The sequence below is a fragment of the Diospyros lotus genome, chromosome 8 (assembly GCF_014633365.1).
Source record: "Diospyros lotus cultivar Yz01 chromosome 8, ASM1463336v1, whole genome shotgun sequence".
Taxonomy (NCBI): domain Eukaryota; kingdom Viridiplantae; phylum Streptophyta; class Magnoliopsida; order Ericales; family Ebenaceae; genus Diospyros; species Diospyros lotus.
This window is the reverse complement of record NC_068345.1, coordinates 10,751,246-10,765,694: the sequence shown is the minus strand read 5'-3', so window position 1 is coordinate 10,765,694 and position 14,449 is coordinate 10,751,246. Positions and strand designations below refer to the sequence as shown.

General features: G+C 30.6%; 1 protein-coding gene across 2 annotated transcripts in view; it reads left to right on the top strand.

Moving 5' to 3' along the window:
- Positions 1–9,463, top strand: part of LOC127807230 (beta-amyrin 6-beta-monooxygenase-like) — a 75,594-nt gene extending 66,131 nt beyond the window's left edge. Inside the window, exons 2-4 of one of the 2 annotated variants that reach the window (XM_052344909.1) lie at positions 7,591–8,318; positions 8,487–8,674; positions 8,876–9,463. In XM_052344909.1, the coding sequence (XP_052200869.1) occupies positions 7,591–8,318; positions 8,487–8,674; positions 8,876–9,178 (1,219 nt within the window). In that variant the 3' untranslated portion in view covers positions 9,179–9,463. The remainder of the gene's footprint in view (positions 1–7,590; positions 8,319–8,486; positions 8,675–8,875) is intronic. The other variant, XM_052344910.1, reaches the window with a different exon arrangement.
- Positions 9,464–14,449: the final 4,986 nt, after the last annotated feature.

The following is a 14,449-nucleotide window of genomic DNA, read 5'->3' as shown; positions in this document are numbered from 1 at the left end:
TTCTTTAGATGACTTTGATACCCGCTTAGAACTTCGACAACAAAGCTAATGTCTAATCTAGTGCAAGTTTGAGCATACTTTAAGCTCTCACATAAGGAATATTTTGTATTTGCTCTTGTTCCAATTCATTTTTCGGGCATTGCATGATATTAAACTTATCCCCCTTTTGAATTAGAACTACCCCTAGTAAGCACTTATCCATATTGATTCGCTATAGCATTTTATTAATATAGGCCTTTTGAGATAACCTTAAAAATTCTTGTAATCTATCACGGAATATTTATATTCCTATCACAAAATTTGCCTCTCCCATATATTTCATTTTGAAATTCTCAAAGAGATACTTCTTAGTTTCATGTAATAAACCAAGATCATTAGCAACAAGCAGAATATCATCAACATATAGAATCAAAAAATAAATTTACTCCCGTTGACCTTTATGTATACACACCAATCAATGGTGTTTTCTAAAAAGTCAAAAGAAGTAATGGTATTGTTAAACTTTAGATACCATTGATGGGAGGTTTGCTTAAGTCTGTATATTGATTTCTTTAACTTACACAACATGTGTTCTTTTTACTCAACAAAAAAGTCTTTAAGTTGATCCATATAGATCTCTTCCTCCAAATTCCCATTAAGAAATGCAGTTTTAACATCCATCTGATATAATTCCAAATTATAATGAGCCACTAAAGGTAAGATAATTCTAAGAGAATCTTTCTTAGAAACCAGTGAAAGTCTATTTATAGTCGATGTTGTCTTGTTGAGTAAAAACTTTTGGCAACAAGTCTAACTTTATGTCATTCAATATTATCGTTAGAGTCACGTTTGGTCTTAAAGATCCGTTTACATCCAACTCTTTTACACCCTTCAGGAAATTCAACTAGATCCCAGACTTGATTTTGATCCATATATTTTACCTCTTCCTTCATGGCATATAACCATTTAGTAGAATCATCACATTCCATGGCTTGCTTAAATGAAATTGGATCATTATCCATTCAAAGTCAAATTTTGACTTTTGTAGATAAACCACAGAATCATTAGAAATAGTAGATCTTCTACCTCTTTGAGATCTCCTTAATGCTATTGCCTGTGATTCAACTACTGTCGATTCATCATGGAGTGTTTATTGTTTTTAACTGTTATTTGGTTAGATTACAGCTTAAGGAAAAACAACTATATCAATCTTGGGCTTAGAAACTTCCACCTTGACTTCTTGAATGTTGACATCATGCATTCTTTCACTCCCACTAATTTCACAATTTTCAATGAACCTGTCATTTCTAGTTTCAATATTTCTAGTATTATGACTAGAACAATAAAATCTATACCCCTTTGACTTTTTTGCATATCCAATGAAATAACCACTGGTTGTTCTAAAGTCCAATTTCTCTTCATCTGGATTGTAAATCCTTACTTCTGTTGAACAACCCTAAACATGTAAGTGCCTTAAACTAGGTTTCCTGCCTGTCCATAGTTCAAAATGAGTCTTTGGAACTACCTTACTAGGAACCATGTTCAACAAATACATGTCAGTGTTAAATGCATACATCTACAAAGACAAGTATAAAGATGAGTGACTCATCATACTCCTAATCATTTTCATTAGGGTATGATTGCGCCTTTCAATAACACCATTTTGTTGTGGTGTACCTGGCATTGTGTATTGAGCATAAATACCATGTCTTTCAAGGAATTTGGCAAACAGACCTAGACATTGACTTGATTCATCAAACTTTTCATAATATTCACTACCTCAATCTTACCTTACAATTTTTACATTTTTATCTAATTACCTATCAACCTCTTTAATATTCATGTCAAGTGCATCAAACTGATTGAGAATTATCATACAATAAATAAATATAACCATAACGTGAAAAATCATAAATAAAGGTGCTAAAATATTTTTCTCTACCAAAAGATGGAGCATAAAAAGGTCTACAAATATTAATGTGTATAATTTCAAGAAGTTGTGTGCTTCTTGTGGCTCATTTCTTATTATGTTTTGCTTGTTTGCCTTTAATATAATCAATACACACTTCGAGGTCATTGAAATCTAAATGTGGAAGGATTTCATGCTTTTCTAATCTTTTCATCATTTCTTTAGATTTATGACCCAAACATTTATGCCATAAGTAAGCCGAATTTTCATAAACTAAACTATGTTTAGTACCAACATTATGATGCAAGGTCATTAAGGTCCCAAAAAACACATTATCAAGATTAAACTTGTAGAAACTATCACATAAGTTGCCTCAAGGGTGTTCTCCACAAGAGAAGTTGCCTTAAGGATGTTCGCCACAAGAGAAGTTGCCTTAAATATCTTGCCGCAAGAATGCTCGTCTAACGAGATCTTGTCGCAAGGAAAGTTATCTCAAGGATGTTCACCACGAGAGAAGTTGCCTCAAGGGTGTTCGCCACAAGAGAAGTTTCCTCAAGGGTGTTTGCCTCAAGATAAGTTACCTCAAGGATGTTCACCACGAGAGAAGTTGCCTCAAGGATCTTGCCATAAGCATGCTTGCCTCAAGGGATCTTGCTGCAAGGGAAGTTGCCTCAAGGATGTTCACCATAAGAGAAGTTGCCTCATAGATGTTAGCCACAAGAGAAGTTGCCTCAAGGATGTTTGCAACAAGAGAAATTGCCTCAAGGGTGTTGCCATAAGAGAATTTGCCTTAAGGGTGTTCACCACAAGAGAAGTTGCCTCAAAGATGTTGCCCTATTAATACTCAAAAATGGGTTAGAAGGCTCACATGAATCCTCACTCGCGAAGACCCTCCAATGCCTAAGTCGTACCAGATGAAGATAGTTATTAACGAAAAAAAAAATATAGTCAATGTGTCAAAATTTTATCGAATCTGGAGGTTCTTTTCAGTGTCCTATAGCTAGGTATTTATAAGGCGTGATTCCCAAGGATGCTAGGTGTTGACATGTGTCAATTGTTGAGTGGGAGTCTTGGTCTTACCGAGTAGAGGCTCTTATCAAAAGGTCTATAATGTCGCAAGAGCAATTGGCCATGACAAGGTCCTTGTAGCAAGGACCACCATGTCGCAAGGCCCTTGACTACAAGGCCATTTTATCATGAGCTGTTTGTAGCAAGCCCCTATGCTGCGAGGCTTCTTACCGTGCCTCAACCCCTATGCCGCAAGCCCTTAGTCGCAATCCCCTATGCCGTGAGTGTTTTGGTATGCCTTAGAGCACACTACCGCAAGCTTCAATATCATTTTTGCTTTTAAAAAATCCTTTCTTTTCTCCTTATAGTTTTCTTTCGGTACAACATGAACCAAATTTAAAAGAAAACCCAGCTACATTAAGTTTCTGTAAAGAAAATAAATTACGAGAAAATGTTAGCACATAACAAGTTTCTAATAAATCTAAATAATGTTCGGTATCTAAAATCAAATGATAAGTGCCAACTCCTTCAATAGGAGTTTTACTTTTATTCCTTATGAACATGAAACTTTCATTTAGCTTTGTGATTTGGATCATAGGGAATCCCTGCATCATATTGGAAATATGAGTAGTGGAACCAAAATCTATCCACCAAGCATTATGTGGAACTTCAATAAAGTTTGATTGAAAAAAAATTAAAAGCACAATGTTTACCTTTCATTTCGAACCAAGTTTTACATTTCAGGTAATCTTTCTTGAGGTGTTCATTTTTCTTATAAAAGTGACACTTAACAACCCCATGTTCTTTATGAACACCTTTCGAAGATTCGTTCAAGTTATGAAGACCTCTCTTCTTGCTCTTTCTAGCTTCTTGATGTTACATTACAATGATCTAATCATACGCAACAGAATAAAATTTAGATTCTTCAGGTATCACATTTTTCAAAAAATACGATTTACAAAATCAAAGATTAGACAAAAGAATACCTTTTGACGAAATCAAATTCCACCAGTTGGGTCATACATTCAATTTTTTTGTTGCTTGGGTCATTTAACATTCTTCATCAATCACAGCGACCTTATTGAAATTCCATTAAAAAATATTCTTTCTCTCTTACAAACAATTTCACTGACTGAATCTCTAAGCATTGATTTGATTTCTATTTGTCTTGTTTTCTATTCACATTGCTTATAAAGGTTGTGTAGTATGATTCTGATTGTGAGTAGAACATATTTTGGTAGATATCATTTCAGATCTATACTGATTTGCATGAAAAAATAATTTTTCAAAATTGCACAACGACATCAGGTTTTGTAGGCCACAAAACCTAATTTTTTAATAAAAATGAGTTTTTTGATCTTTTTTCTTTTTTGGGCCATGGGATTTTTCAAAATTACCCAATAGAAAATGATATTTTTTTACATTTTTAGGCTTAATTGAATTTATAATTCACAATAAATAACAATGAAATGATAATAAAACACAACCAATACATGATTTAGTGTTCTAACTACTAACAACATTGGATTAAATTGATGTAATAATTATAAAATTTATCAAAAAATAAAAGTATAATTTTTAAACAATAATTTATTTTTAGGGACTATTGGATAACTTGGAAAAATTCCATGGCCAAGAAAAGAAAAAAAAAAGATTAAAAAAATCATTTTAATCAAAAAAATCAAGTTTTGTGGGCAACCAAACCCGGCTCCGAGTTTTGTGGGCCAACCAAGCTCAATTCCGAGTTTTGTGGGCCACAAAAGCTGATTTTTTAATAAAAATGAGTTTTTTGATCTTTTTTTTTTTGGGGGGGGGGGGGGCATGGGAGTTTTCAAAGTTTCCTAATAGAAAATGATGTCTTTTTACATTTTTAGACTTAATTGAATTTATAATTCATAATGAACAACAATGGAATGATAATAAAACACAACCAATACATGATTTAGTGTTCTAACTACTAACAATATTGGATTAAATTGATATAATGATTATAAAATTTATCCAAAAATAAAAGTATAATTTTTAAATAATAATATTTTTGGGGATTATTGGATAACTTGGAAAAATCCCATGGCCAAGAAAAAAAAAAGATAAAAAAAACTATTTTAATAAAAAAAAATCGAGTTTTGTGGGCAACTAAACCTGGCTCCGGGTTTTGTGGCCACAAAACCTAATTTTTTAATAAAAATGGGTTTTTTTATCCTTTTTTTTTTTTGGCCATGGAATTTTTCAAAGTTACTTAATAAAAAATGATGTCTTTTTACATTTTTTTAGCTTAATTGAATTTATAATTTACAATAAACAACAATGGAATAAAAATAAAACACAACCAATACATAATTTAGTGTTCTAACTTCTAACAACATTAGATTAAATTGATGTAATGATTATAAAATTTATCCAAAAATAAAAGTATAATTTTTAAGCAATAATTTATTTTTTGGGACTATTGGATAACTTGGAAAAATTCTATGGCCAAGAAAAGAAAAGAAAAAGATAAAAAAAAACTATTTTAATAAAAAAAAATCGGGTGTTGTGGGCAACCAAACTCGGCTCCAGGTTTTGTGGGCCACAAAACTTAATTTTTTAATAAAAATGAGTTTTTTTATCTTTTTTTTTTTTTTTTGGTTTTTGGGTCATGGGATTTTTCAAAAATACTCAATAGAAAATGATGTCTTTTTACATTTTTAGGCTTAATTGAATTTATAATTCACAATAAACAACAATTGAATGATAATAAAACACAACCAATATATGATTTAGTGTTCTAACTACTAACAACATTAAATTAAATTGATGTAATGATTATAAAATTTATCCCAAAATAAAAGTATAATTTTTAAACAATAATTTATTTTTGGGGACTATTGGATAACTTGGAAAAATCTCATGGCCAAGAAAAGAAAAGAAAAAGATAAAAAAAAAAACCCATTTTAATAAAAAAAATCGAGTTTTGTGGAAAACAAAACTTGACTTCGGGTTTTATGGGCTAACCAAACCCGGCTCTGGGTTTTTGTGGGTCACAAAACCTAATTTTTTTTAATAAAATTTGATTTTTTGATTTTTTTTTTTGGGTCATGAGATGTTTCAAAGTTACCCAATAGAAAATGATGTATTTTTACATTTTTTGGCTTAATTGAATTTATAATTCAAAATAAACAACAATGGAATGATAATAAAACACAACCAATACATGATTTAGTGTTCTAATTACTAACAACATTAGATTAAATTAATGTAATGATTATAAAATTTACTCAAAAATAAAAGTATAACTTTTAAACAATAATTTATTCTTGGAACTATTGGATAATTTAGAAAAATCTCATGGCCAAGAAAAGAAAAAAAAATCAAAAAATCATTTTAATAAAAAAAATCGAGTTTTGTTGGCAACCAAACCCGGCTTCGGGTTTTGTGGGCCACAAAACCTAATTTTTTTAATAAAAATGGCTTTTTTGATTTTTTTTTTTGGCCCATGAGATTTTTTTATAATAATCCATTTTAGTAAAAAAATTATGATTTGTAATTATTATTATAATCAAAAAGTAAAATAATAATAACTGAATAACAAATTTTCAATTATTTAATAATACATACATATTTCAATTTTTCAATTAATTTTATTTATTATATATGTAATATAATTACAGATATATTTAATAATAAAAAAACGAAAGGGAGGGAACTGAGCATGCGTTCGAGACCTAACCAATTATTAAATTATTAAAAAATAGTAATTATTAAAAATAATAGTAATTATTAGAAAATAATAATAATTTAATAGTTGAAAATTTATTTTTATAATTATGATTTGCAATTATTTTTACAATTGAAAAATAAAATAATAATCATTGAATAACAATTTTTCAATTATTTATTTAATAATTCATATATATTTAAATTTTTTAATTATTATTATTTTATTAATTTTATTTATATGTAATAATACATATATATTTAATAATAAAAAGAGGTGGGGACCACTGTGGGTTCAAGACCAATCCAGTTATTAAATATATATGTATCCAGTTATGAGGAATTTCAGGTCCCCAGGGTTAAAAATAGAAATTCAACCTTTTTATTTGTTTTATATTGAGGGTAATTTGATAATTTATTATTTTTTTATTCTTAATTTTTAATTAAAGTGAAGAGTTGAAAAGTCAAAAGTTAGAATCAAAAATGATAAAGTGACTTATTTTTTGTAATTATAGTGACAAAAAAGTCAACGTTTTTTTGTCCAAAAAAAAAAAAAGAGCTAAAAACGAATTTTGTATTTGTGGGAGTTATTTTTTTGCAATTTCCACGGGCGGATACACACTTACTTGCAGCCATATATATATATATATATAAATATATAGTTTCATTGCTGACGATAGCTGCTGCAAGCAAGCACTCTCTCTCTCTATATATGTCCATTCGATCGCTGAGCCTCTTGAAAACACTCACAACAACTCTCAATTAAAATTAATGGATTTCTTCACCATTTCTCTCTACCTCGGCGTCCTCTTCGCTTCATTCTTCTTCATCTTTCTGCTTCGGAAGAGCAACAACAATGGAAGATCCAATTATAAGCTTCCACCTGGTTCAACTGGCTGGCCACTAGTCGGCGACCACGCTGACTTCGCCATTTCCGGCCCAGAGAAATTCATAAACAAGAAGCTCGCCAAGTTCCCCTCGTCGGAGGTCTTCCAGACCTCCTTGTTCGGCGAAAACATGGCCGTCTTCTGCGGCCCGGCAGCCAAAAAGTTCTTCTTCTCCAACGACAACAAACTCTTTACCGCGTGGTTGCCTCGCTCTATGGTAAAGGCAGTCGTCTTCCCTTCCTCCGACGTCGTTAAAGACGTGACCATTCTGCAGCGCACCTTCTTTCACGACATTCTCAAGCCGGAAGCTCTCCGGCAATACATCCCGATAATGGACTCCACGGCCCGTGAACATATAGACGACGAGTGGGTTCCCAACAAAGACCTCAAAGTTGTTCCCCTCCTGAAGAAATACACTTTCGAATTGGGATGCCGGTTCTTAATGAACATCGACGATCCGAAACGGATAAAAACCTTAGCCGAGCCTTTCGACCTCGTCGCCTCCGGCATGCGCGCCGTGCCAGTGGATTTTCCTGGGACGGCTTACAACGGCGCCATCAGAGAGGGGAAGAAAATGCGGAAGGAGCTTCTGGACATCGTTAGGGAGAGACGCGTAGAGCTCTCGTCGGGGAAGGAGGATTCTGGCCGGCAAGATTTCCTGTCCCTGATGCTGCTGGCGTCGGATAAATTAGGAAGCGACGAGAGGGTAAACGAGATGATGGTGACGAATAGCATGGCCGGGATGCTGCTCGCCAGTTACGATTCCACGGGTGTGGCTGTGGCCATGCTCTTGTACTTTCTTGCTGAGCTTCCCCACATCTATGATGCCGTCTACAAAGGTGAAAACTTTATTTTTTTTTCAATTTTGTTTGCAATATATAGAAAAAGAAAACTAATATGATGAGGGAGGGTTGGATTTGGGTAGTTTTGTCGTATGTTAATATGGCCAAAACCCAAAATAAAAATGTCCATGTTTACAATATCACGTATTTGTTAGCTTTATACAGAGCAAATGGAGATTGCAAAAAACAAAACACCGGGAGAGCCATTGACATGGCAGGATATAGAGAATATGAGATATTCATGGAACGCGGCGCGTGAATCCCTAAGGCTGTCACCGCCTCCTCAGGAATCCTTTAGAGAGGTCACCAACGACTTCACCTTCGCTGGTTATACCATTCCCAAGGGATGGAAGGTAATTTGTCATATAATTACATAATTAGTATTAATGACATAATCATATGCCCCCCAAAACTAATTCTCCTATTTCAAATTCAACAGTTACATTGAATTGACCATACATTTATAATAACAATACTAAACTATGTATACATATATATATATATATATTGAAATTTTAAAATAATGGGTTTAAAGTATCTTAATTTTGTTCTAGGCACTCTGGACAGTGCATTCAACAAACAAGAATCCAGAATACTTCCCGAATCCAGAAGAGTTCGATCCTTCGAGATTCAAAGGAAGCGGGCCTCCATCGTACACATTCACACCTTTTGGAGGAGGACCTCGGATGTGTCCCGGAAGAGAGTATGCGAGGCTGGCAATTCTAGTTTTCCTTCACAACATTGTGACCAAATTCAAATTGGAGAAAGCTTCTAAATGGAAGAACACAACATACCGTTCAATGTCCCCAACTTCAAAAGCTTCCTTAGAAGTTTGTGTTTGGCCTCATGCAAAATAAATTAATCACCCACCAAGAAAAAAAAGCAAGAAATAAATAAACTACTCAGCAGGCAGTTGATCATCACTTCAATATTATTCATGGCTTTTATCTATATGTGGTGTTGCTTTACTAGGTTTTTATGTATATTTTTGGTTAGTATTCAATATTGACTAATAATAAGTTCCATGTACTTACCACCTCACTTGGGTGCCATGCCCCATGGAGGGGCTCTTTCCGGCCTTCAATTGTGTAACAAATGTTATGTTGTATTAGTAATAGAATTAATAATACATTAGTTGTAAATGATGTAACGACCCGTTAATGGGTCTAGGGATTATTGATATTTTATTCTGGACGCTATGCGAATTTAATGATGGAATTATTTTATGGGAATATTAGTGGTCGAATTGAGCATTTGAAGCATGGTGATCCATGAGGCCATTAGTGAAATGCTAAATTTGGGTAAATATGAATTAAAGATATGTGGGGAAAAATGTATAAATATTTTAGGTGTTGATAAAGAGGTAATTATTGAGAGTATTATTTTTGAGAAAGTGAAAATAAGTGAAATAGTGCGTAGGTGAATATTTAAGATATGGGTTATGTGTATTGTGCAATGGGTTTTGAGCTAGGATAATGCTATACAAACGAACGCAACGACAAACAGGTTGACAAACCTAGATTAAATGACAAATTTATCCTTTGCTTTAATTACAAATCTACCCTCAATCAACCAAAAAATTGAAATCCCGCCCAACCCCTGTTTCTTCTTCATCTTCTCTCTCTTTCTACCCGCCCAACACCTGTTTCTTCCTCACCCATTCTCTCTCTCTTCCTCTCTCCTGCTTGCGACTGCGTCTTCTCCGACGTCCCATCGGACCAGCTCAACAGCGGCTTTTATGTCTTGGATCGACCCGAGCATCTCAAGGCCCATTGAACCGTTCTGTACGCCGGCATCGACATCAAGAGGTTCAGCGAGCTCAACAAGATGTTCAACATCTCTACCGCCAACCCCACCCAACATACACTCGCCCAGCCCTCACGCCTATCCACATTCTCTTCTCAGCACAACAGTGGATCCCTCTAATCCGGCTCAAACTCCAAGCAAGTGAGTGACCGACGATTGCGTCTCCTCCACTTTCAGCCGTCCGGCATCCCTTGGGTATCTCACGCGTGCGTGATCGGCTAAAGATTTACCTTCCATGGCATCAAACGCTTCTTCTTCTTATTCTTATTCTTATTATTCTTCTTCTTCTTCTATATAAACTTAATTATAATGTCTGAACTTATAATATTGTTATATCAGTGTTTACATTGTGTATGGTTATATGTTTAGATGAGATGTATAAACTTGTAGAGTACATTTATTGGTTGTTAAGAGTAGCTCGTGAAGTGGGTTTTGTATGGATTAAGAGTAGCTTGGAGCCAGGAATTTATGCTTTATATATGGTGTTATTCCTTCATGGTTTTTGTGTTGACGTAAGCCAAGCTTAGTCCCTCAATCGAGATTCATCTTATTTATAAAGAAAAATGATAGTCACGATTGCAAAAATGGATTCGAATGAAAAGTCCACCACATCACAAGTCACTAATTAATTTCAACCAATTAATTGCTTCATCACAACCTTGTTCTCTGGTTGCTAGTGACACCTAAAGGCATACATCACTAAATCTTATGCTTAGGGCATTAAAAAACATAAAAGCCTCAAAATTATGAATTTTGATCATTAATTATTTTAATTTTTTTTTAATTTTTGAGATATAAAATTACTAATTTTATTTTATGATAGTTTTTTGTTTGAATTCATACTTTGTTTATTTTGTTATTCCATTTAGATGAGAAGATCCCCCAACTCTTCAAATCTATAGATTATTTTCTAATGTCAGGCAATGAATAGTGAGGTGTAAACCAATAACGCAATGAAAAATGAGCAAGAAGTAGCGTTATTTTAGGAGAACAATTTGATAAAATGAGTTTTTGGACAGTAGAAATTTTATCTAAGAAATCTGCACTAATCTAGGTATTAAAGAAAAAAAATAAAAATAAATTGATGACTTTTTAATCAAGACTTGACTACAGAATCTTTACATTTTTTACTTATTTAACTCTCACGTTTTCAGATCTTTTTTTCTTGTCTATATTATCAATTGAAAAAAATCTACTTTCTAAATTTAACACAAAAATTTAATTAGTGTTTTTGTAACTCAAAAAGTAAAGAAAGTAGGGTTTAAATAATTTTTAATATTTATTTATATTATTAAAAAGCTACAAAAATAACTCTTGTATAGTGCCACCAATATTCTTAAGTTACCCACGGGGAGATCAACGTCAACAAGAAGACTTTTTATTTAGACTCAAAATATTGTAATTGTTGAAAGTGGATAATAATAGATATAGAGGTGACTATTTATATATATATATATATAATATGTATGAAAATGTTATTTAGATATTCACATATAATAATGTGTTATATACATTTTATATCACATCAATATAAATATTAAATGCATTAATGCACAAGATTTACTAAAAATATATATTATAAATAAAAGTCCAATTAACATCTCAAATATATATAATCACTCACTACAAAAAATTTGATTTTTAGCGGCGGTTTTTTAGAGGCGGTTTCTAAAACCGCCGCAAAAAATGAAATTTTGCGGCGGTTTGCAAACCGCCGCAAAATACTATTTTAGCGGCGGTTTTTTTTTACATTTTGCGGCGATTTTCAAAAAACCGCCGCTAAATTTAGAAAATAATTAAATAATTAAAAAATAAAATTTAATTTAGCGGCGGTTTCTGAAAAACCGCCGCTAAATTCAAAAATTATTAAATAATTTAAAATTAAAATTAAATTAATATTTGCGGCGGTTTTCAAAACCGCCGCAAAATTCATTAAAAAATTTAATTTAGCGGCGGTTTCTGAAAAACCGCCGCTAAATTCAAAAATTATTAAATAATTTAAAATTAAAATTAAATTAATATTTCCGGCGGTTTTCAAAACCGCCGCAAAATTCATTAAAAAAAATTAATTTTGCGGCGATTTCTGAAAAATCGCCGCTAAATTCAAAAATTATTAAATAATTTAAAATTAAAATTAAATTAATATTTGCGGCGATTTTCAAAACCGCCGCAAAATTCATTAAAAAAATTAATTTAGCGGCGGTTTCTGAAAAACCGCCGCTAAATTTAAAAATAATTAAATAATTTATAATTAAAATTAAATTAATATTTGCGGCGATTTTTCAAAACCGTCGCAAAATTCATTAAAATATTTAATTTAGTTTTCAAAAAAGAAATTTCCCCCCAAAACTTGCATTAATAATTTACAATTAATACTTATTGTATTAATAATTTATATTTTATAATTTGCATTAATAATTTAAAATTTTCAATTGCTTTGAAATAATAAGTAGTAATAAAATTTTTCCCCAAAATTTGCATTAATGATTTACATTTAATACTTATTGCATTAATAATTTACATTTTGTAATTTGCATCTTTATATATATAAAAGAATGATAGTTTTCGAAAAAGAAATTTCCCCCCAAAACTTGCATTAATGATTTACAAATAATACTTATTGCATTAATAATTTGTATTTTGTAATTTGCATTAATAATTTAAAATTTTCAATTGTTTTGAAATAATAAATAGTAATAAAATTTTCTCCCAAATTAATGATTTGCATTTAGTACTTATTACATTGATAATTTACATTTTGTAATTTGCATCTTTATATATATAAAAGTAGGATAGTCTTCAAAAAAGAAATTTCCCCCCAAAATTTGCATTAATGATTTACATTTAATACTTATTGCATTAATAATTTACATTTTGTAATTTACATCTTTATATATATAAAAGAAGGATAGTTTTCAAAAAAGAAATTTCCCCCCAAAACTTGCATTAATGATTTACAAATAATACTTATTGCATTAATAATTTGTATTTTGTAATTTGCATTAATAATTTAAAATTTTCAATTGTTTTGAAATAATAAATAGTAATAAAATTTTCTCCCAAATTAATGATTTGCATTTAGTACTTATTGCATTAATAATTTACATTTTGTAATTTGCATCTTTATATATATAAAAGTAGGATAGTCTTCAAAAAAGAAATTTCCCCCCAAAATTTGCATTAATGATTTACATTTAATACTTATTGCATTAATAATTTACATTTTATAATTTGCATCTTTATATATATAAAAGAAGGATAGTTTTCAAAAAAGAAATTTCCCCCCAAAACTTGCATTAATGATTTACAAATAATACTTATTGCATTAATAATTTGTATTTTGTAATTTGCATTAATAATTTAAAATTTTCAATTGTTTTGAAATAATAAATAGTAATAAAATTTTCTCCCAAATTAATGATTTGCATTTAGTACTTATTGCATTGATAATTTACATTTTGTAATTTGCATCTTTATATATATAAAAGTAGGATAGTCTTCAAAAAAGAAATTTCCCCCCAAAATTTGCATTAATGATTTACATTTAATACTTATTGCATTAATAATTTACATTTTGTAATTTACATCTTTATATATATAAAAGAAGGATAGTTTTCAAAAAAGAAATTTCCCCCCAAAACTTGCATTAATGATTTACAAATAATACTTATTGCATTAATAATTTGTATTTTGTAATTTGCATTAATAATTTAAAATTTTCAATTGTTTTGAAATAATAAATAGTAATAAAATTTTCTCCCAAATTAATGATTTGCATTTAGTACTTATTGCATTAATAATTTACATTTTGTAATTTGCATCTTTATATATATAAAAGTAGGATAGTCTTCAAAAAAGAAATTTCCCCCCAAAATTTGCATTAATGATTTACATTTAATATTTATTGCATTAATAATTTACATTTTGTAATTTGCATCTTTATATATATAAAAGAAGGATAGTTTTCAAAAAAGAAATTTCCCCCCAAAACTTGCATTAATGATTTACAAATAATACTTATTGCATTAATAATTTGTATTTTGTAATTTGCATTAATAATTTAAAATTTTCAATTGTTTTGAAATAATAAATAGTAATAAAATTTTCTCCCAAATTAATGATTTGCATTTAGTACTTATTGCATTAATAATTTACAATTTGTAATTTGCATCTTTATATATATAAAAGTAGGATAGTCTTCAAAAAAGAAATTTCCCCCCAAAATTTGCATTAATGATTTACATTTAATATTTATTGCATTAATAATTTACATTTTGTAATTTGCATCTTTATATATATAAAAGAAGGATAGTTTTCAAAAA